Source organism: Orbicella franksi, chromosome 5, assembly GCF_964199315.1.
Source record: "Orbicella franksi chromosome 5, jaOrbFran1.1, whole genome shotgun sequence".
Taxonomy (NCBI): domain Eukaryota; kingdom Metazoa; phylum Cnidaria; class Anthozoa; order Scleractinia; family Merulinidae; genus Orbicella; species Orbicella franksi.
Genome location: NC_138149.1, coordinates 22,560,767 through 22,582,864, shown reverse-complemented (window position 1 = coordinate 22,582,864; position 22,098 = coordinate 22,560,767). Strand labels below are relative to the sequence as shown.

The 22,098-nt window shown below is 38.3% G+C and overlaps 1 protein-coding gene across 1 annotated transcript; it reads left to right on the top strand.

Annotated features, from left to right (window-relative positions):
• The first annotated feature begins 1,293 nt into the window (after positions 1-1,293).
• On the top strand, positions 1,294-22,060 carry LOC145486846 (dolichyl-diphosphooligosaccharide--protein glycosyltransferase subunit STT3B-like). The gene is made up of 20 exons (XM_081465570.1): positions 1,294-2,236; positions 4,560-4,668; positions 5,192-5,301; positions 8,451-8,539; positions 9,418-9,506; positions 10,221-10,286; positions 10,431-10,530; positions 11,324-11,422; positions 11,593-11,739; positions 12,063-12,111; positions 12,485-12,639; positions 13,591-13,823; positions 14,401-14,615; positions 15,489-15,560; positions 16,091-16,190; positions 16,860-17,033; positions 18,218-18,331; positions 19,048-19,172; positions 19,772-19,859; positions 20,279-22,060. Exons 1-20 carry the CDS (start codon positions 2,043-2,045, stop codon positions 20,387-20,389), a joined length of 2,439 nt encoding a protein of 812 aa, XP_081321696.1. The 5' UTR covers positions 1,294-2,042; the 3' UTR covers positions 20,390-22,060.
• The last annotated feature ends 38 nt before the right edge of the window (positions 22,061-22,098 follow it).

Below are 22,098 nucleotides of genomic sequence, written 5' to 3'. Positions count from 1 at the left end.
GAGTCCTTTCAAACTTATTACATGTAATAACGAATGATTAAATAGTGTTTTGCTATCATCTCTGTTAAAATTTTGGGCTTAAGTCTTGAATTATAAATGCCCAAACAAATGTGTTTTTTACTGTTTGTATGGCTTTATTTTTGATTTTCTTGAATTTTCTTCGGTGAAATCTTCCAAAATTTTTACAACACATCGCTTCCAGCGGGATACGAATTTTGAACACGATAAAAGTAGGGTTTGTAAAGGCAGTTTCTTCGATTTTTTCAAATTTATGTCTTTTACCTCTGCAAAAAATCTGGTCTTATAGATTTCCCTGAAAAACGAGTTCCGATTAAAGTAAAATATTTACTGCCATTCTGCCAAATTTTACAGAATTTCACCGAAGGAAACGCGAGAAAATTCACTGTCAGTTTTGCTTTTTGTGCTCATGTTGACGTCAGAAAATATCAAAAAACACTGACGTTTTCCTTCCAGCGCGCGTGCGATCGTAAAACTATAGGGAGCCACCTTAAGTTACTTTTAGACACGGTACCCAGTTCCTCCGAGGATGTTACTCGCGCGATGTGTGTGTGAACAGCCGAAGCGAAACCTTCTCGAAACTACCTGAGACGAAATAGCTGGAACGTCATTTTATATGTTTTAGTTTCGTTTCATAGGAGAGATATTTTCTGCACTCTCAGCCGTCTTTCTGTTCGGCCGGGCTTTCGTTTGTTTATAGCTCGTTTGTCTGTTCATTATTTCGCCGTTTATTCGGTTTTAGGGGGTTTAATTTAATTAAGCAAACTTTAACGGCAACGGCAACGAGTACAATGGCTGTGTAAGCGTGCGTTATAATTCTTTGTTCATTCCTTTGCCGCGTTGTTTACAGAAGGTCACAAAACAACAACGTGAAATAGCCATAGTCTGCATATTTGAGAGAACGTGAACTATATGGCCAGTTTTTAAAATGTCTTTTTCGAATTTTGACGCCGTCTTACATATTCTGTTTGAGATATTTCTGACAAACTGAATGAACCTAAATCTCACGAGATTCGTAGGTTGAATATTAAGTCGCTTTTTAATCTACGTTGTCTTTGGCGTTTTTGCTGTTGCTGCTTAAACTTCTTTTTGCATCTTAGGCAGCGAGCGTCTGCCTGCACTTTCGACCCTCTCTTTGTTCGGTTGCCTGGCTTGTGTTTGGGTGTTTGTTTGCTTTGCACTCATTTGTCTAAAGGCATTTGTCTGCCGTTCACTCAGTTGTTATTGCTTGCGCAGGGGAAATCCGTCTCTTATTTAAACTCCTGGTAAAGTTTCGAAATGTATTAAAACATACCGAGATTGCTTGTAATCAAAATATCAAAGAAGATATCCCCACAGCGTTGCCTATATGGGGGATTTACTCTCTTACCTTGATAATCTCTTGCTGTTATTCATCTCCCTAGTCGGCCCCAGGCCAAGGGGAACAGCCAGTGAAATATGTTTTTACAAGTTAGTGAGGCGCATTCTAAGTAGAAGCAGGCGTGGCAGTGCGCTTCTCTCTCTTTTTTTTGGTTGAAATGCATTTGAAAAAGAAAAGTTCAGACGTGGAGGTTTGATAATTGACTCTTTTTATATGTGGGTTGCCCTAATATACAGACTTGGCTGTTGAGACATTGGGGTAGCAAGTTTCTGACCCTGCTCCGAGGGATCAGGGATGTCTTTGGTAGCCTGGGTCGCAATCAGTCTAAACCGCCGGTATGGATTTTGTGACATGTCCGGCTGCAACGCAGGCTAGACTTCGGGTACTACAATTTTCTTTCAACATTTCCAAATTCGTACTCAACTTGGAGAGAGAAAAGGCATGAAAACCAGCTATGGCTGATTTTGCTCCTGTTTAAATATTTTAAATTATTTAAGACGGGAGCCTTGATCGCTCGCTAGCGCTATTTTGCAGGTGGCCTCATATCATACCTGGCATTGTTTTATGGCGCGGGCCGACCAGCGCTAATTGGGGAACTGGCACTACTTCACAGCTGGTAACCGCTGATTGGTCAAGCTGCAAAAACGTGGCCCTTGATTCCAAAATGGAGGTCGAACTTAGGGAAGCGTCAGGCTCGAAAGACAGGAAAATCAATACTGCAGAAGGAAAAACACAGACGATAGGCTGGCAGTCCTTGCTAACTTTCACCATCCTTTCTTTGGCATGGCTGGTGGGTTTCGCAAGCCGGCTTTTTGCTGTGATACGGTTCGAGAGCATTATTCACGAGTTCGACCCTTGGTAAGAGATGAGCCAAGCCGCTCTTTTTTGTTCATTTTACGACCTTTTTCGTCCTCTCCTTGAATGACATCCTTCGGAGTGAACTTTTCTCTTGCAGTAAATATACTCCTCAAGTCTTCGAAATCGCAAAAGAATCGCGCTTTGTTTAGATTTACCGAGCTGGTACATTAAATTTAAATTTTTGACATTTTAAATTGAAGCTTTAAACTTCATCTCTTTTCTGCATTTAAGCTTGCTCAAAAGAAAAATACCCGCAATATTATCTAAAACATGAGGCTTTCGTTGCTCTATTTTTCTAGCCTGGAGTGAATTTTTTATTTTCGCTTTCATCGTCAACATTTGGTTAGTTTCAGGAACTCGCATAATTATTGAATGTGCAGACTGTGACAATATTCCTTCAGTTCAGCTGTTGTCGGTATTGTCTTGGACATAACGATTGGGAAGAGTTAGTTTGTTAATTAGGCGCCGGGAATTTAAGAACGTTTTGCGATATAGCGACCTTTGCTTATTTTTATTCTTATTCTTGTTCTTATTCTCCTTGCTGGCGGTTTTTTTTGCCGCTAAATTCAGGAGATCGCTGTTTATGCAAAAAACGGGAACTACAGTAAAAAGACTAAATTGAGAGACAGGTACACCGTTGTCTTTTTAAAAACCTAGAACAAAGTTTATGCAGGTGCTATCAAGAAATTATATGCAACAGAAATCAGATTTATAAAATCGACTTTTCTTAACACTGAAAAAGCTCTTTGCATCGAGTTACATTTTTTCAAAGTTATAAATAAAATTAATGTACATGAGCCGTGTGCTGCTGTGACGGTTTTTGCTTATAGCACCTCACCCCACACTGCGACACTGACTTATGGTGACAGCAGAGAGCATTCTATCTGTTTAATTAACAACATAATCAATTGTAAGATTCTTAACTTTTATAAAACATTTTTTTTCAGGAACTCATGTGATTTGTAAAATACAAGTTTGAATCATTACAAAAGATAATGTTATGAAAAATGTATTTATTCAGCCGCTATTAAGAAGGGTTCAGGTCAATTACTTCCATTTTCAATCGGTATTCGTTAGTATACTATATTTTTGAGGGGTAGTTTCTAAAATAAACATTCAGTGCAGGATTTACCAAGACTCAAGCAGGTGTTCAAGTTGTTTTTGTTGTGGTTTTGTCTGTGATCTGATAGAGATACAGAAGTTAAAAAGTTATAAAGAGCTCTTAGGCCTGATCTTAAATTATTATGAACTAACAGACCAGAAATTGTGTTTCTAGTATCATCAATTTTATTAACATTACTTTTCCGAAGTGTATCTTGTGATTATCGAAACAAAAGTCTGAGAATTTTCTTTTTGCAGTCTATTGTCTTTCATGGTCTAGTTGCTGTTTGTATTGACATGCCACTGAATTGAGGAATGGATACAATATTCTGGCTGAGAGGAAGATATAACATACGTATAATAATTATAAGCATTTTTTAGCTGAAAAAGGTTTTTTTTATAAAGTATGTGGCTAGGTTAGAGTCATTCCTTCTGTTATCTGCTCCTTTCCCCTTTGACGAGATAAGTCAAAGTAGAGTCCCTGAGAAATAAAGTGCCAACACATTGTCTCTCTCAGAAAGAACCTGGCTTTTCTCTGCCATTAACAGAAAAAGTCATTTCTCTTCCAAACTTCCTGAGAAATATCAAAACTTCAAACAATGCCAACAGATGCAGCTCCTCAGCATTAACCCTTATTTTGCTGATTCTTCAGAAATTTTGTTAATAGGGAAGGGGCTGGGGGATTGCAAATATAAGGAGGAAAGGACCTTATTTTCCCTTATTTTTATGTTCTTAGAAGCTTTTTCTTAATGTGATCGTGACAATGAAATGCATGTAACTTAGGCAAGCAGAGTTTGAAACATCGTATGTTAAATGATTTCATGCCAGATGAAAAAATTAATTCACATTTTTTTATTGCGTGTGACATTTGGTTAAAACTGGATGTCACCAAGTAGCAAAAAAAGAAATGGCTACCTGCTAAGCAAGCTTTGGAGTGAATTTTTATGACTTCAAATGAGATACTACAATTACTAACAAAATAATAATTTGTAGGTTACATTTTTAGCAGCCCCGACAAAAATTGCTTGCAACATGTGAAACCATTTACTATGTAACATGTGCAAGCTTATGTAATGCCAGAAGATTGGTACCAATTTCTCTTCTTTGGCAAAAAAAACAAAAAACAAAACAAAAACAAAACAACAACAACAACAACAAAAAAAATCCAGTATCTCTACAACCACAGAGCAGTTAGTATAACTTGTCATTTATTCTTCTACAGGTTCAACTATCGCTCCACCCACCATCTTGTCTCCCATGGCTTTTACAATTTTTTGAACTGGTTTGATGAGAGAGCATGGTATCCGCTGGGCAGGATTGTTGGGGGAACTGTAAGTCATGTCTACTTGTTTTTCAGCTTCTCCTTATCCTCAAGTTTGTACGCAGTTAACTTGAGAAAAGGAAAAAATTGAGAAAAGGAAAACATAGAGACAGAAAGCAAAATAAACAAGAAAATGCAATGACTATGGCTGGTAAGCAATCTACATGTACATGTAGAGTCCCTTCCATTCAAACATTTGTCCCAGTTTCAAAAGTAACAGATTTTTAGTTGAGTGGAGAGTACCCCTAATGATCGACCTAGTGTGCTGAAAAGAAGCCCTAAAACATCATACTAGTAAGTACTAGAATATTGTTTGTTGCTGACAAGGACAAGTACAGCAACCAACACATGTACCACTGGACATGTGCCATGACTATGACAAAGTCAACTTGACTATGAAATGAAAGAATGTTTACTGTTGAAATTTTGTCAGTGTATTGACTCAAGCAAATGTGCATACATGTTGCTGATTATTTAATTTGATTGGTTGATTACTTGCAGTATCTAACTCTTTATGTATTATTTTTTGGCAGGTTTATCCAGGCTTGATGTTGACTTCAGCATCAGTTCACTGGATTCTAAACACGCTCAATATCACGGTGCACATCAGAGATGTGTGCGTTTTTCTAGCACCCATGTTTAGGTCAGTTGCTTTAAGGTATTTCATTTACCTAATTTGTTCAGTTGATTTTTTTTGGTCAAATAATAATTCACTTGTTATAACTGCTACAAAATTCTTGAATGTGATTGGTTGTAAGCAGTGTTTGTGTGTCATTCCTTTGTTACTGGACAATTGAAAGGCTGCGTGCAAGAACGTCCCCTAGATTTTTTGGCCATTTTGAAAGTGTTCAAAAATAGCTGAATTTTGGCATGTAGGCTTCGTTGCACCTGAGAAACATTGCTCTGAATTTTTTTTGGCTGGGGTGCTCTTCGTTCTCGAGAAATAACGTATGCAAAAAGCTCAGTTTTCCAAGTGGCATCTTTTGGAGATCTTTTGTTGAACAAAAAACAAAAGAAACCTTATTATTTTGTTGAACAGCAAACAGGCAGACTGTTTATAGTGTATTCCACTGAATCTTAGCTGTCTTAAAGTCAAAGGAAAATAGTATATAGAGCGGAAATCTGGGAACAGATTGTTTACATCGGTTATTGTGACGTAAACACAACACGTGAATCGATCGAGCGGCAAACGAAATACCATCAAACGAAAAAGAGATGTGCCGCATTAGAGCTCTGTCAACTAATATCTTAAGCATTGTGTTAAAGTACCTTGTGTGCCTGCCTGGTGGTTGAGAGGCATCACAAAGCCTTGATAAACCCGTAAGTCATCAGCACGTTTTAAAGAATCAAAATGTGTTCTGAAACTTCAAAGGTAGCTGATATACCATAATTGTGTTATCGGCGTTCGAAGTCAGATCGAGCCAGGCAGCAAAGTCCAAGAGCAGTTCTTACCCAAGAAAAATACCCTCTTGTGAGTTGTGGCCCATTTGCCAAGCGTTGCTAGTGTCAAAGTTTGGAAAGCGAGAACTGGTTTTGACTTATAAAATTTGTCTTGTATCGACCGCCATGTTTTCCCGCGCACGAGGTGTAAAGACCCTTCCCGGCATGCATTGTGATCACGTTCTGCTCGCGTTTCTCGAACTGGTAACTAGATGATTTCGGCTTTTTTCAGTTAAAGATAATAATGGCCAACAAGTAGTGATCGATTGTAACATAGATCTGTGATCCAGGTTGCGTTGATTTTATTTCATATCGGAATGATTTGTAGTGTTTTGAACTTCTGGGATCAGCGGACATGCAGATGTATGGAGACCCGTACGTTGCGCAGAAGGGTTAATTTGTTAATCTGTTAGGCGGTGCATGACATGAAGTTACGATCGCGTTTGTTGAAAAATGTGTATTTATCTCGTGATTTTTAGCCATTTAAGACGTTGCTGTATTTGGAAAAGTGCTTATTTGATGTTTATTTGTTCAGTGCAGATAATCATTGTCCCAGATAACCAAAGTAAGTTCCAGATGTTAACACTATTTTCCGGCCGCCATATTTTACCTATTTAAACCTGAAATCAACATTTTTGAGCTTATACGTTGCGTGAAATTAACATTTTGCTGTTTTCTAAGTGAAATCAACATCTTTTCCGTCACGCGTTATGTGAAATCAACATTTTACCTATTTAGACCTGAAATCAACAATTTTTAGCTTATAAGTTGCGTGAAATTAACATTTTGCTGTTTTCTAAGTGAAATCAACACCCGTGCCGTCACGCGTTAACGTGAAATCAGCATTTTTACCTATTTAGACCTGAGATCAACAATTTTTAACTTATAAGTTGCGTGAAATTAACATTTTGCTGTTTTCTAAGTGAAATCAACATCCTTGCCGTCACGCGTTAACGTGAAATCAGCATTTTTACCTATTTAGACCTGAAATCAACATTTTTGAGTTTATACGCTGCGTAAAATTAACATTTTGCTGTTTTCTAAGTGAAATCAATATCCCTACTGTCACGGCTAACATGAAATCAACATTTAAACCTTTTTTGACCTAAAATCGACATTTTTGAGCTTTTACGTTGCGTAAAATTGACATTTTGCTGCTTTCTAAGAGAAATCAACATCCTTGCCGTCGCGCGTTAACATGAGTCAACATTTTAAGCACTTTTGACCTGAAATCAACAAATTTGAGCTTATATAAGCTGCGTGAAATTGACATTTTGCTGGTTTCTAAGTAAAATCAAAGTCCTTGCGGTCGCGGCAGGCCAATCCTTTGTTATAATAAACCAAGGCGAGACTTCGACTTATAACAAAGGCTTGGCTTGGCTTGGCTTGGCTATTATAACAAAGGATCAGCTCTGTTTATCATAGCAAAGGCCCGGCTTCGTTTATTTGAAGGACTCAGCGGGAAAAGGGCGTCAGGTATTTTAATCAAAGGTGAACTTTGTCGAAAACGCTCCAAATTGCGCATGCAGTTTCGTTCAGGTATGTTAAGCAATGTCCCGTAGTTTTCGCGCTAAAGTTCGCTTTGTTCTCGAGATATTGCGTATGCAATAAACCACTCGGTTTTTCCAACCTGTGTGCCTTTTTTGCATACGTTATTTCTCGAGAACGAAAAGCAACCCAGCGAAAAAAACTTCAGAGGAATGTTTCTCAGGTGAAACGAAGCCCACATGCCAAAATTCAGCTAGTTTTACGCACTTTCAAAAATGGCTGAAAAATCTAGGGGACGTTCTTGCACACGGCCTTTCAATTATGTCTCATGCCTGGTGCATTGGTGTGTGCTGTTGCAGGGCAGTTGTACTTGAATGGATCCCTCTATTATGGAGCTCTAAGACTACAACTACTTTTATTCATGAACCCTTCTAACCTTTTCTTTCAAATTTTGTTGTTAGTTATAATTAACTGGTAACAGGACTTTGTGTTATCTATCGAATGCGATCTGTAATCATGTGATTAAAGAAGTCAGACACCGAATTCATGGACATCCAATCTTTTCAATACTTCCGAGTGAATTGGACTCCACTCACTTTTATTACCCATAAGTTATTAAGAGGATACAATTCAGCTTGAGAAAATTTCAACATTTGTTTTTCTTTCTGTCAAGGAAAGTGGACTAAACTTACACAAAAAGAATCATATTTTGTAGTGACATTTTTTTTGGTGCTGCATTCTGGTCCAGCCTGTTTATTAAGTAATTTTACTTACCTTTGTGACAGTTAATGTGTGTCAGTTTTAACTGCAGTACTTAACATTAATGCCTGTTGTGAATTCCATTTTGTCGTTTTACCTCCTCAGTGGTCTCACAGCTATAGCAACATACTTGCTGACCAAGGAGCTGTGGAATGACCGTGCTGGCCTCTTTGCTGCTTGTTTCATAGCAATTGGTTAGTCATACATCTTACATGTACATGTTTATACACTGCACTGATATGGTAATACTCAGGGCTGTCATTAAGGTTTGAGTCATCTTGTAGCCTCGTTCTCCAAACCCGTAGCAAACTTGTTACCTTGTGGTTCAATTCTATCAACAACGGGTAATTTCACCTGTAACATCAAGGGAAAATCAAGCATACTCAGCCATAACAGGTGTTACGGGTTATGGCCCTTATTGGCGGCCCTGATACCTATCATCCATGTATGCTTTACTGATGTGGGTGGCTTGGTGGCCTAATGGGCCAATAATTACTGTACTGTGCTCTAGTTGGAGTGGTTTAGGTTCGACCCCTGGTCCGGGCCCATGCACTGTGCTCATCTCCCCATGGGTGTATAAAATTGGGACCTGCAGATTTAGTGCTTAAGAAGTACTCACTGCGATTGACCAGTATCCTGTTAAGGGGGTAGTACAGGGTTCGTATGGGTCCTGGAAAACCTGGAAAGTCCTGGAATTTTATTGTGGCATTTTCCAGGACTGGAAAGTCCTGGAAAGTTCTGGAAATCTGTTGAACTCAAGTAAAAAAACATGAAATGTATGGCAGACAGTAAGGAGAATTAACATTAAGATAATGGGAGTGAAAGGGTTAATGTGAATTTTAGAGTCCTTGAAAAATCAATCTGAGTACTGGAAAAGTCCTGGAAAAGTGCTGGAAATTTGTTTCTGAAAAAGGGTACAAACCCTGGTAGTAGAAATACTCCTAATCGTTAGTAATGTTACAGAAACTTTGATAAGCTCCATATATTTGGCTACAAGACTCTTTGGTCCAATGTAGACTATAATTTTATATGATACTGATTAACTTGTGACTGTCATGGGTACTTCTTGCAGTTCCTGGGTACATATCTCGGTCAGTGGCAGGATCATATGACAATGAAGGAATAGCCATCTTTGCATTGCAGTTTACTTATTTCCTATGGGTAGGTAGTGATATACATTTTTATTATGAGTTTGATAGCAGTACACACACACAATGAGTAGTGAGTTCCTTAGAGATTAACAATGGGCAGAGTTACATTTAATGTATCTCTGGTCAAAGTTGTTTTCATCATATTCATGTGAAACAAATACAAGACGCTATTCTATCTATCCATGTTCCACATTTGGTAAATTTTGCTTGTCATGAAGCATTGGAGTGAACAATTCTTTTGAATGTTCAAACTTTGGCAATTGGCTTGCTGTCTGTCTTGCAGTGAAACTCTAAATGTGAATGGTTGCTTTCTTCTTTTTCAACCTGTGTACTGGTAATTCAGTGTATAGTCTTATGCCAAATGTTAACCCTGGCTGCCAAGAAAGGTGGTAAGGATTCCACTTGGAACGTAAGGTAATGATATAAATTTACCATCTCAGAGGTCACTTTCACAAGACAATAATGAGATGTGTGCAAGTCATGAACTTTGCTTGCCTGTCCACCTTATAAGGTTTGGATTTAAAGTGATCCAAATGGGCAAGATGAGCTCACTAATATCTTCAGCTATCTGCTGTGATAACAACCACTTCTTTAAAATATTGTTTGCTATTAATAATGAAAAATTGATTTTTGATGACCAAGTGAGAAGAGCTATACTGTGTACCCCTGTCTTCATAATTTTTTTAAGTACATTATTTTAACATGTTTTGTTTAATTAATGCAGGTAAAATCTGTTAAGACTGGTTCAGTGTTCTGGGCAGCATGTACCAGCTTATCATACTTCTATATGGTTAGTATGTACATGTAATGTGAATTCATGGAATTGTTACTAATAATAAAAATGTGACATCAGTTTTCAGTTATTTGTTAAGGGTCCTCTATGAAATAATTTATGAAGTTTGTGTTTATTTTTCTTGTCACATTTAACTTCTAGGTCTCAGCATGGGGTGGATATGTGTTCATAATCAATCTGATTCCTCTTCACGTCTTCTTTCTGCTTCTCATGGGGAGGTTCTCATTCAGGATATACGTTGGTAAGTGTGCCCTCCACTTTCATGTAAGACTCAGTTTTCTTTGACAATAACACAACATCCAAATGGGACAAAATAATCTTTATCATAATACAAACTGTTTTACGTTGTAACCTCTTCAAACAGGTCCATGTCAGACATTTTCACCAATTATTGCACAGGTACAACACAAGTGATCAACAAAAGAAACTAAAATTTTCTCCTTCTAAGGATTAACAGCCCTGAAACGAAACAAATTCTCAACCCAACAAAAAACTTATTCTGAGCTGTGAACAAAAAACAACTCACAGACAGGTAGCTGGCTGCAAATACTATTCCAAATCAAGTGATAAAATCACCTCTGAACTGGGCAACAGAACAGTTGTAAACTGATTTCCATCAAAGTACATGTCTAAACTGGCTTGAAAAGAAAACCTTAACATATCTCCTTATTTTTTCTACAATTAATGAAGCTATTGTGTTTTGTTTTGATGATGACTGATTGTCAACTGACTCGATCTGGTCCTTGGCATTTTCGTCCCCTCTTTGAGTGTGCATTCATGGGTGCACATTCCGTCATGAACTGTAGGACGTGTGTGGTACCGTGCAGTATCAGCTGTGTGTTTTCCAAAGGCATAACAGAGTTGTTCACAAACTTCTCCCTGCACTCATTACCTACCTTTCTGATAGTGGATTTTCTGTTACATGTCTTGAATATACCAAAGAAGAGAACAGACTTGTGTATTATCTTGCTGCTGGATATGGCAGAGTCTCAGTGTGTTTTTACCAGAAAATATTTTTGTTTTTTTCTTTTCAGCATACACAACTTTTTTCATCATGGGTCTCCTTATGTCTATGCAAGTACCTTTTGTTGGTTTCCAGCCAATCAGGACAAGTGAACACATGGCTGCGGCAGGTTTGTTTCCTAATTTAATTCAGGTTTGTTTCCTGATTTAATTTGCATGTAAGCAACTCAAACGTTTGATATTTTAGGTTTAGATTTTTGTGAATGGTTTTGCTTCAGTTAAGCCCACATCTCCTATTCATGAATGTGTCATTGAACAGTACTTTTTCTTTGCTTTTCAGGCACATTTGCCCTGCTCCAGGCCTATGCATTTTTGGTGTACCTGAGAACAAAAATATCATGGACTGATTTCAAGAACATTTTTGTTTTTGCTGTAGTAACTGTGGCTGGTTTAGTGTTTGTCGCTGTCATTTTCCTTACTTACGCTGGTATGTATCACTCCACTTGATTTTACATGACATTGTCAGTAATACCTTAACAGTTAATATAGCTATTCAAGTATCCACTGTTCTTGTGAGATATGAACATAAGTTAGAATCAAACAATGCTCAGAGTTTGATTATCCACAGTATTCCTTAAGCATTTATTTTTGACAAGAACTTCATTGAGAAGAATTTTGCAAAGTTTATGACTAACGAGAGAGACTATGGACCAGGAAGAGTGACTAGAGATAACCTTGTGTAGGGGGATTTCATTTCACTATATTTCTCATGGATGGACCATCAAGTGATTCAGTGCTGTTTTCCTTTAGGTTATGTTGCACCGTGGAGTGGAAGATTTTATTCCTTATATGATACCGGGTGAGCATTTGTTTTTAAGTGTTCTGAAGATAGTCTATCTATCATAAAAGACTGTTAAAAAGAACTCAACAGTTCACGATCAAAGCTTGGAAGCTGAAATAATTGTACATGCATTACCAGCTTAGAAATACAGTGGAACCTTCTAAATCTGGTCACCGACAGGCCACAGAAATCTGGCTGTATCAACAGAGTGGCCATATTAAAGGGGTTCCTAAATAATGAAATGACTGACTAAGCTCTTGTTTGGGTCAGAATAAAGTGACTTTAACAATGAGGTGGCTGTAAGGTAGGCTTCCACTGTATTTCAATTTTCTGAGCACACGGACAAAATCTTTATGCCTGAGATTTTGAATAAATAATTATTATTTTTCAGATATGCCAAGATTCACATTCCGATTATTGCGTCTGTTTCTGAACATCAGCCGACTACGTGGGTGTCATTCTTTTTTGACCTTCACATTTTAATTTGCACCTTTCCTGCTGGCCTGTGGTTTGTGGTCAAGAAAATCAACGATGAAAGAGTGTTTGGTGAGAAAGGATGTGTTTTTTTTCCCCTGGGGAAGGGGGGAACACCCATATGAAAAGGTTGGAGGTGCTTGTGGGAAATTTTGAAACAAACTCCTTTCAGAAGAGGTACATGTACCAAGATCTTGCTTTGTGGGTGTGGCTTGAAATTTTTTCACGCCTAAGAGGTACCAATTCTAAAATGACACATTAATAATCAGTTGATTGTCAAATATCTCCAGTCATTTTTCTTCTCACTTAATACCCTGAAAGGTTTCGTGAAAGCTCTCTTTGTCGACCTTTTAAGGCTGAACAGCCTGAGAGGTACCAAGACCGCTTTTTGACCCCTAAGAGGTATGCCAAGCACCCCTGTCCTTTTTATATGGGAGTCCTTTCCCCCCTCCCCCTCCTTTTGTGGTTTTCTTATGAAGTTTGAACCCTAAACTTGCAATCAATAACTTTCAGTTGTTTGGTTGTGTTAATGCTTTAAAAGCTCACCTCTAAAGCCTGTAAGAATAAAGGCATCATTGGCAGTACCTCCTCTGAATTCAACTTCTCGGCTATGCTTGTAAATAGCCAACTGGTCTGCCTCCCACCAGTCGGGATTCTTAACCTAGTTATGTGTATTTGAATATTTATTTATCATTGGTTGTTTACAATGGTCCTGAAAAGTCCTTATGGGGAGTGGCCAATTACATATACGTACATTTTTTGCATGGTCTACACTCTTATCAACTATAGAAATGATGTAATAACTTGCTCAAAACTCTGCAGAAGTAGTAAGTGATTCCATTCATTAAATGAGTTTTTTTGAACATTATATGATGTGTTATCAATGGTCATGGAAAGACCATGGAAAGATTTAATCAATTTGTTAAAGAGGAAATGTCCTGCATGGGAAATTTTATTGCAGCTATGTTGAGCGCTCATCAGTAACAATGAAGATTTTAATGTCTCCGTATGTTTTCATTGCAGTTGTTCTCTACGCTACCACAGCTGTGTATTTTGCTGGTGTGATGGTTCGTCTCATGTTGACCTTGACTCCAGTTGTGTGCATCCTGGCAGCCATTGCTTTCTCTGTGACTTTAGATAACTACCTTGTCGATGATCGGCCATCTGAGAACAAGGAGTCTGAAGCTGCTTCTGCTGATGTAGACAGCAGTAGTGAAGAAAATGACAAGAAGAAGAAGAAAGATCTGTATGATAAGGTATGTGCAAACTTGTCTGAAAGATTCAAATGTTGATTCATTTGTGTCTGACTGAATGTTTAGCATGTAGACTCTGGATCAATTGGTTAAACTTGAAGACTAGGTAATCCTAGTTGATAATTTTCTTAGCATTTATTCTGTCAGTATACAGTAATGATCTCAAATTCTTCAAGCTCATTTATTCAAGCTCTTTGATGATGGCACTAGTTTTTTTGACTGTGCATTGTTTCATTTTTCTCCAACTTTTCTTCCAAGACTTTTCAATTAAATACTGGCACTTTTGCTTGATTTCTAGGTCCTTGAAATTTTATATTTGTATCCTGAAATACTCCTGGAATTCCACCATCTTTGATCAACATGAACTCTGTTTTTATAATTAATTTCCCTTACTCTATAGCCTGTGAGAGCAGCCGGTTTTTTGGCTCTTGTTTCACACGTGAAATTTGTCATTTCAGCGCGTGAGCCGAGCCGAAAAAGCGGATTCTCTCGCAGTCTACTTCCTTTATTCTAAGTTTAAAACAAAAATTCAAAAAAAATAAAAAAATAAAAAAAACACAAAAATTCTCTTTCCCTCCAGCCTGGTAAGAAGAAGTCTCAGTCTCAGAATAACAAGAAGCAGGAACAAGAGATAGAAAAAGAGGAAGATGGTGGAGTGATCGGAGCTAATCTCAAAGGAATGGTTGTCATGTGCATAGTGATGATGCTGATGATGTTTGCGGTACATTGCACCTGGGTGACGAGTAATGCCTACTCCAGTCCCTCGGTCGTGCTGGCGTCTACTAACTATGATGGGTAAGGCAAATCGTTTGTACTGGTCAGTAACTTGATTTCTTATTGTAGGTACAGAAATAGATACAGTCGAACCTGCTCTAACGAACACCTTTTTCGTCCCGGCGGACGGTCCATACATTTACTTTTATTTTAACCTCTCTACTATGCCCACCTCTCCACAACGGCAACAACCTCTAAAGCGTGTCCCAACTGTGAAAAAACCTCTCGGCAACGACCAGTTAATAAACGACTGACGAACGGTGAATACAAACACCTGACCGATTTTCTTTAAAAGTAAAAGGTCATGAAACGTGCTCTGTACTATGGACACTATGGATACTATGGATTTCTGTTTTATGGATACGTTTTGATTGTGTCACGTATTTAGAAACTAAAATGAGCATTTTTCAAAAATTAAAAATGTTACATCCCCCTGAAAAGGGTTAATATCACACCCCTACCTCCCTATAGCGGCCACCTCTCCACAACAGCCACTTTCCTGTGTCCCCAAGGTGGCCATTGCAGAGAGTTTCTACTGTATATAACCACTTTGCATTGAAAAGATCAATCTGTTATGTAGTAGAATGAAAGTAGATCGGTTACCCTAACTTGAGTACTCAACCGATACACTGGCTCAAATAATTTTGATCGGAATGTTTTTTTTTCTGCCATGCTGTCTTTCTTCGGTAGTTGTAGGAACATCATTGAAGTGATTTCATAAAATGCTCATTTAAATTTTGCTCATTTATATTTCCACAACATCAGTAACATAATGATTTACTTTTAGCTACAATCAACCATGGCTCAAAACATCATTCAAACAGTTAGTAATTAAGCGGCATTTTTATAATTTGTTTATATCTAATATATTATTATTTTTTTGTCTCTCTCCAGGAGTCGAAACATTTTAGATGATTTCAGAGAAGCATACTTCTGGCTTAGACAGAATACAGACGACAATGCTCGGTGGGTTAAGATTGATTTGCCGACAACTAAAGCACTTTAAGCCCTCTCTTCTATGGTTGACTTGCATGTAAATAAACCTTGGAAGTTGAACGTACATGTATTTTGTTATGAATGGTTTTGTGTGAATACTGCTTGAAGCGAAAATTATAGCGTACATTGCTTGCAAAAAAATTCGGACGTTTTATTTCGGACATCACGTACTAATCTCAAACAGTGTTTCAACTAGAGCTCGCCTTACAAAGGAAACTAAGAGCTTTGACGCTGCTTAAAAATTTTATACTGTACTGTAAATATTTCGGACGGTTTTTTTTTTTCGGACACTTTCTTGTCCGAAATTAAAATCGTGCGAATTTTTTTGCAAGTAATATAGATAGTATTCTTTGACGCCATAACAAAATTACGTGTGTAAGTCATGCAGAAGGTGGTTGCTGTTCACCATGGATTGTAACAATGTTGTTGATAATAAGTGTATTATAGTTAACTGTGAAGTCTTGTATTGAAAGTAAAGAAAATCACTGTCTTTATTGCAGGGTAATGTCTTGGTGGGATTATGGGTATCAGATTGCTGGTATGGCCAATAGAACGACACTTGTGGACAATAACACGTGGAATAACAGTCATATAGCCCTGGTATGGACACAGAATTCAATTAATTTAACACAAATTATTTCAGGGTGTTGCTATTAGACTACACCAACTCACACACCTAGTAAACATGTTTAGATAAAACAAGGTGAAAAAGTTAAAAACCTACTGGTAGAAAAGTCGCGCTTTGTCGCAAGTAGTGCTTAAGTGAGCTCTCACTGTGGTAAATTTGTTATCTGTGTTTGACGACAAGCAATGTTGGACAAGGTGCTATACGAGAAAGTAGTTCCAGCGTGTAGCAGGTGCCGATGAAAACAGAAAAACAGACCCCGGGGCATTTTATTGTTCATCTTGATTGCGAACAATATGGCTTTGACCGATTTCAAAACACAGTTATGCATATTCATTTATATATTTCCAGCCCGTGACAAGTGTTACTTTAGTTTGCCTTGGTGTAACAGTGAGCACGTGACCCAAACAACTGGAGGCTCTGAGAACGAGAAAAACAATTCGTTTACAGTTTTACCCCTTCAGCCAAGGTCGCCCAACATCATTTTGCTAATACTTTTCCGAAAAATCATCAATCAAAGCAAGCCACGCACAACATATGTGACTACACTCAGTCCTATCGGTCAATTTGCTGAGAAATTGTTTAGGTAGCCATGGTTAAAGTAGTTTCACTGTAATGGCAGTCTTTCGCTTTTTCAATGTCAGGTTGGAAAAGCCATGTCGTCCAACGAGACAGCGGCGTACAAGATTATGAAGATGCTGGATGTGGATTATGTGCTGGTTATATTCGGCGGTGTGATTGGTTACTCTGGTGATGATATCAACAAGTTTCTGTGGATGGTTAGGATTGCCGAGGGAGAACACCCTCAAGAAATCAAGGTCAGTCAACATGTTAATTCTCCTAATAGCTTGCCATAGACTTGAGCGATTCTTAAGGTTTCTGGGAGAAGATATGTTTTGCTCAATGATTTTATTGAGGTTGTGCATGCAGGAGAAAGGTATATAGAGTAAGAGGGGGTTATGATGAGCGGCAAATATTCTCTGATTAGGTCTTCAGATCTGGAAGAAGTATGAAAAGTGATTATGATCGCTGAACATGTATTCTCCGATTTTGCTCAAGAGAGAGCAACTTGGTAGATAATCAAAATCCGTGTCACTTAGCAAAATTTCATGTTCATGCATGCATGTCTGGGCCAACGAAAAAAAAATGTTTGGGGAAATGTCTGGAATTGTTATTAAATTTTGTATACAGAAATTGGAGCTCAGTAAATTGACATTTAATTTAAATCCACGGCCAACCTGCCATCACATTTGAGGTGGCTCCATAGGGTAATCATTTATGGCGTTCCGCGCGCAAGTGTTATGTTTTGAATGCTGTTTTTGCATTCATTTTTACACCTAGTCCTCTCAAACTTATTACATGTAATAACCAATGATTAAATAGTATTTTACTATCTTCTCTGTTAAACTTTTGGGCTTTAGTCTTGAATTATAAAGGCCCAAACAAATATGCTTTTTGCTGTTTTTATGGCTTTATTTGTGATTTTCTTGAATTTCCTTCGGTAAAATCTTCCACAATTTTCACAACAAATCGCATTTAGAGGAATACGAACTTTAAACAGGAAAAAAGTGGGGTTTGTAAAGGTAGTTTTTTTCGGTTTTTGCAAATTTATGTCTTTTACCGCTGCGAAAAAACTGGTCTTATAGTTTTCCCTTTAGTTTCAGGGAATTTCACCGAAGGAAACGCGAGAAAATTCATAGAATATCGAAAAACACAGACGTTTTCCTTTGAGCGCGCGCAGATTACCTGAACTTTCGTTCTTGGCGCGCGTGCGATCGTTAAACTATAGGGAGCCACCTTAAGTACTTTTGGTTGTGAAAATATGAGTTCCAAAGGAAAGAGAAATTCTTTGTCCCCGGCCACTTCCCTTATTATCCATATTCTCTTCCTTGTCCCTCCTCATTTCTCCTCTCCCAAAACTCCCCCCGATTATATTTCTCTGCTCTTTCTCCTCACTTTGCAAGCTACTCGTTTCACATAACTATTGTATTGTATTTTGTAGGAGTCAGACTACTTCACTCCGCAAGGCGAGTTTCGTGTGGACTCTGCTGGTTCACCCATCTTGTTGAACTGCCTCATGTACAAGATGTGTTATTATCGCTTTGGAGAGATGCAGGTAAGCCGCCTCAACTTGTTGTGAATCTTTATATCTCTTGAAATACATAGCGCAGGTTTAGACACCTTGTGCTTAAAATCTCAACCTGCCAAAGATCATTTCCACAGTTGTACACCTGAAATTGTCGCAAATTGGACTGTCGAAGTACTTGACATTCGTGTTGTCATAGCATTGAATAATATTGTACCCCAGCAACTTTGTCCAGGTTTTATAATCTGTGAAATCTTAGTCTTTCCAGGCAGAAAAACCCTCGCTTTTCCGTTCTTCATTCTTCTTCTTCTACTCTGGGCTGCGTAGCAAGCGTTTCCGTACGAAGAGCTTTTTCCGCATTGTGGCCGCGCGACGAATTGAAACGTGAACAAAAAAATAAACACAACAACAACAACAACAACAAAGAACCAATCGACTAAGCAGGGGGTGGTGGTGCTCACCCCACCACCCCCTGCTTGGTCGTATCTTTGTTTTGCTCTCGCTCCAATTTGCACGCGGACAGAATCGTACGGGAACGCTTGCTACCCAGACTACCTCTGCTCCCAAACAAACCTGACGTATGGAGGAGACCAGTATAATATTTTCAGCGTACACCTTTACGACATTATTTCTTATTTCTGGTGTGAAATTCAAGAAGTACCTTCACTTCTAGCCTGGTCAAGGGTTGTAGAATCATTGACGTGCTTTGGAAACTATTCTGACCGAAATTCCGTTTTCTTTTCCAGCTGGACTTTCGGTCTCCGTCTGGTTTCGACCGGACGCGTAACGTCGAAATTGGAAATAAAAACTTCCAGTTAGAGCATTTAGAAGAAGCTTTCACTTCTGAGCATTGGCTAGTTAGAATTTACAGGTAAGCTGGCTTTAACGACACGAAATTTTTGGCACGAAATTTTTGTGGGTTCCAATTTCTCTGCAAAAAGTTACACCACTTTTCACCACGCGAAATTATACATACAAACCTCACATGTAGAATCTTGTTGATGCCATTTACTTAAAACGTCTCTTTAAATAAAACGATGAAATTGCCCATACTGTAGTACACTACAGGTGTAACTGCTAAAACGCTTACAGAAAAGGTTCATCTGAAGATACTATCAGCCTACGGTAAGACGTAATTGTAATAGAGTGACTGATTACCGTGTAGTCTGATAAAAAAACAAACAAACAAAACGCAGAAAATGTTGTATTTCAAATAAACGCGACTTTTTGAAGATCCCCAAACTTGATTCCCAGCTCGAAAAGTCTTTCACAATCGCAAAAGTTAGTTCCCGCGAAATACAAAAAGTCGCCGATTTGCAAAACTAAACTCCCGCAAAAATGTCTTTTAAGGTTCATTTTAAAGGCTTTTCGCTGCGTATTAAGATCGATGCAATACCACAATTCTCTACTTCTCTTTACTACTAATTTCCAATCTAAGCAATTAATTAGTGATACGTTTTGTATCTGCAGGGTTAAAGATTACGCTAATCGAGTGAAGAGCGGTGTACCTATGAGGATAACAAATTTAAAACCAAGAAACAAGTATATTCCTCGGCGGGTAGGTTTAATCTGATGTGTTAACATATGAATGTTTCCCTATATAAGGGCCTATTCGTGGGAATTACGTTAAATTCCCTTGTATTCCTATACCATATATCCCTGCTTTCCCCTGGGGTTTACCCCCATATATCCCTGTTTCCCCTGGGGTCTTTCCCCCATATATCACTACTTTCCCCTGAGACCTTTCCCCCATATATCCCTGCTTTTCCCTGGGGTCTTTCCCCCATATATCTCTGCTTTCCCCTGGGGTCTTTCTCCCATGTATCCCTGCTTTCCCGTGGGGTCTTTCCCCCATATATCCCTGCTTTCCCCTGGGGTCTACTCCAGAGGATGCCATTGCATAATACGCGGTGGAGTCTGGTAAAACGTCGAAACATATCGCTAAAATAATTTTTCCGTTCAATTTTTGCTTTTCAGAATAATAGGAAAGGATACATTAAACACAAACTCAACGTTATTCAAGGCAAGAGAGTTCAACAAAAAGGCAAAAAGAAAAGCAAAGGCAAGAAAGCCAAGAGAAGCACATGATCAACTGACCCCGTCATGTAAAACAAAACGGACGTTCTCCGTACTCAGAAAATCGCGTGCGAAAATTCGTAGACTAACTCCGGTATCAGGTTGAAATTGTTTTAGTATGTTATTTTAGGTGTTTCACTAGTTTGTTTGTACGGTCGAACCTCTCCTCACGGAAACCTCCATATTAAATACGGACATCTCTATATTGCGGACAGTTCACTTGGTCCAAGAGAAAGTAGCATTCACACGAAAACGTCCATTATACCTATACTCAGCCCAGTCCCTTTGTTGTCCGCGTTAAAGAGGTTCCACCGTGCTTCCTTATGCATGACACTGTCACGCTATTTGAAATGATTGCGTTACAAGGATGATTGCGTTATCGATTGTCTAAAGACTTCGTTTTATGCTGTATAAACTGTAAAAGTGGACGAATTTGACTTAAATTTCGCTTAAAAAATTAGAAGCAAGACCTCAATTGGCAATGCCTGACATGATACGGTATTCTCCAAATTCAGCGCTAAACTAATCTGCATGAGTTTAACAGACTCTTGCAGTTTGAAACACAGTTTTTGGGATTTATTCAACGTGTTTTATTGCCGCCGTCATTAAGGTTGTTACGCAACGCTCTAGGAGCATTGGGCGTGAACAAAAATACTCGGAACTGACCAAGAATGTTAAAATGCAGAACAATGTCTTTTATGTAAAAAGTTCCTTCAGAGGTGGTGTGAAATTTCAATTTATTTTATTGCATTTGGTTGAAAAAAGAAATGGAACTTGTTTCAGCTGGCCCAACTTTGCTGGCAAGGCTTACTTTAAAATTACACAAGGGCCTTCCCTAGAGTCATGAGTTGTAAGGATTACACTGCTCGTTTGAAAAGTTTATCAAGTCCCAGACTTCATTTTCTGGTTATTTTTAGTCAATTATTTTCATTTTTTCTTTTTCAATTTTGAGGTAAAACATTTTGATTTTTGTCATCAGACGGCGCAATGCACCCATCAAAGGAACATAAAAACCCGTTTAACCCTAAATGTTCAACAGCTAACTTCTTCTTTGTAGGGTGGGGTGAAGTTCTCATGGCTGTGCAACCTCGTCTCCAGGGTCTCTCATCTTCCAGTCCTAGCGGTAGGGCGGGAAGATGAGACCCTGGGAACGAGGGTGGTTGTTTATGCAGTTGCCCTCGCTTCCAACGCGTACGTTTTTCGGGAAAAATGTTATTTAAAGTTTTACCAGTAGGTGACATTAAATGTAACTTGGAGTCAGTAATTATTGGAGACAAAATGCTATTTCTCATTTGAAAAGAAAAACGCCTTGTGATGATCCTTGAATTCTTGCGTTGGTTTCATTACAACCTTCAGAACAAATACATAGCTATAGAATTGTTGTTTGCAGGTTTGTTTTTTCACGTACAGAGCTGTTGCGTGACGGAACAATTAACTGCTGCAAAGGAAGTTAGTAGACGGTATAAGAATTTGTTTTGACGTCAAAGATTAATTTAAATCCGCCCTGTTTATATCCTAATGTTTTTTCGCTTGTACGTTAAAAACGAGCTAACCATAATTTTTCTATTCTTTGATCGAAGAAAGGTATCGAGTGTACATTTTGCGTCCTAGAAACAACTGTAAAATTAGTGTTAAGCTTTCGTGCTTTTAAGGAAATTGAAATTAAATTGAATTTCTATGATATTTGTTTGTGTTGCAATGATTCTTTTGTGGTCGGCAGT

Bases quoted from the DNA above. Each gene is read 5' to 3' on its own strand.
- LOC145486846 (XM_081465570.1), top strand. From the start codon at position 2,043: ATGGAGGTCGAACTTAGGGAAGCGTCAGGCTCGAAAGACAGGAAAATC. The intron at 5,302-8,450 runs GTCAGTTGCTTT...TTACCTCCTCAG, and splicing joins TTTCTAGCACCCATGTTTAG to TGGTCTCACAGCTATAGCAA. The intron at 19,173-19,771 runs GTAAGCTGGCTT...TTGTATCTGCAG, and splicing joins TGGCTAGTTAGAATTTACAG to GGTTAAAGATTACGCTAATC.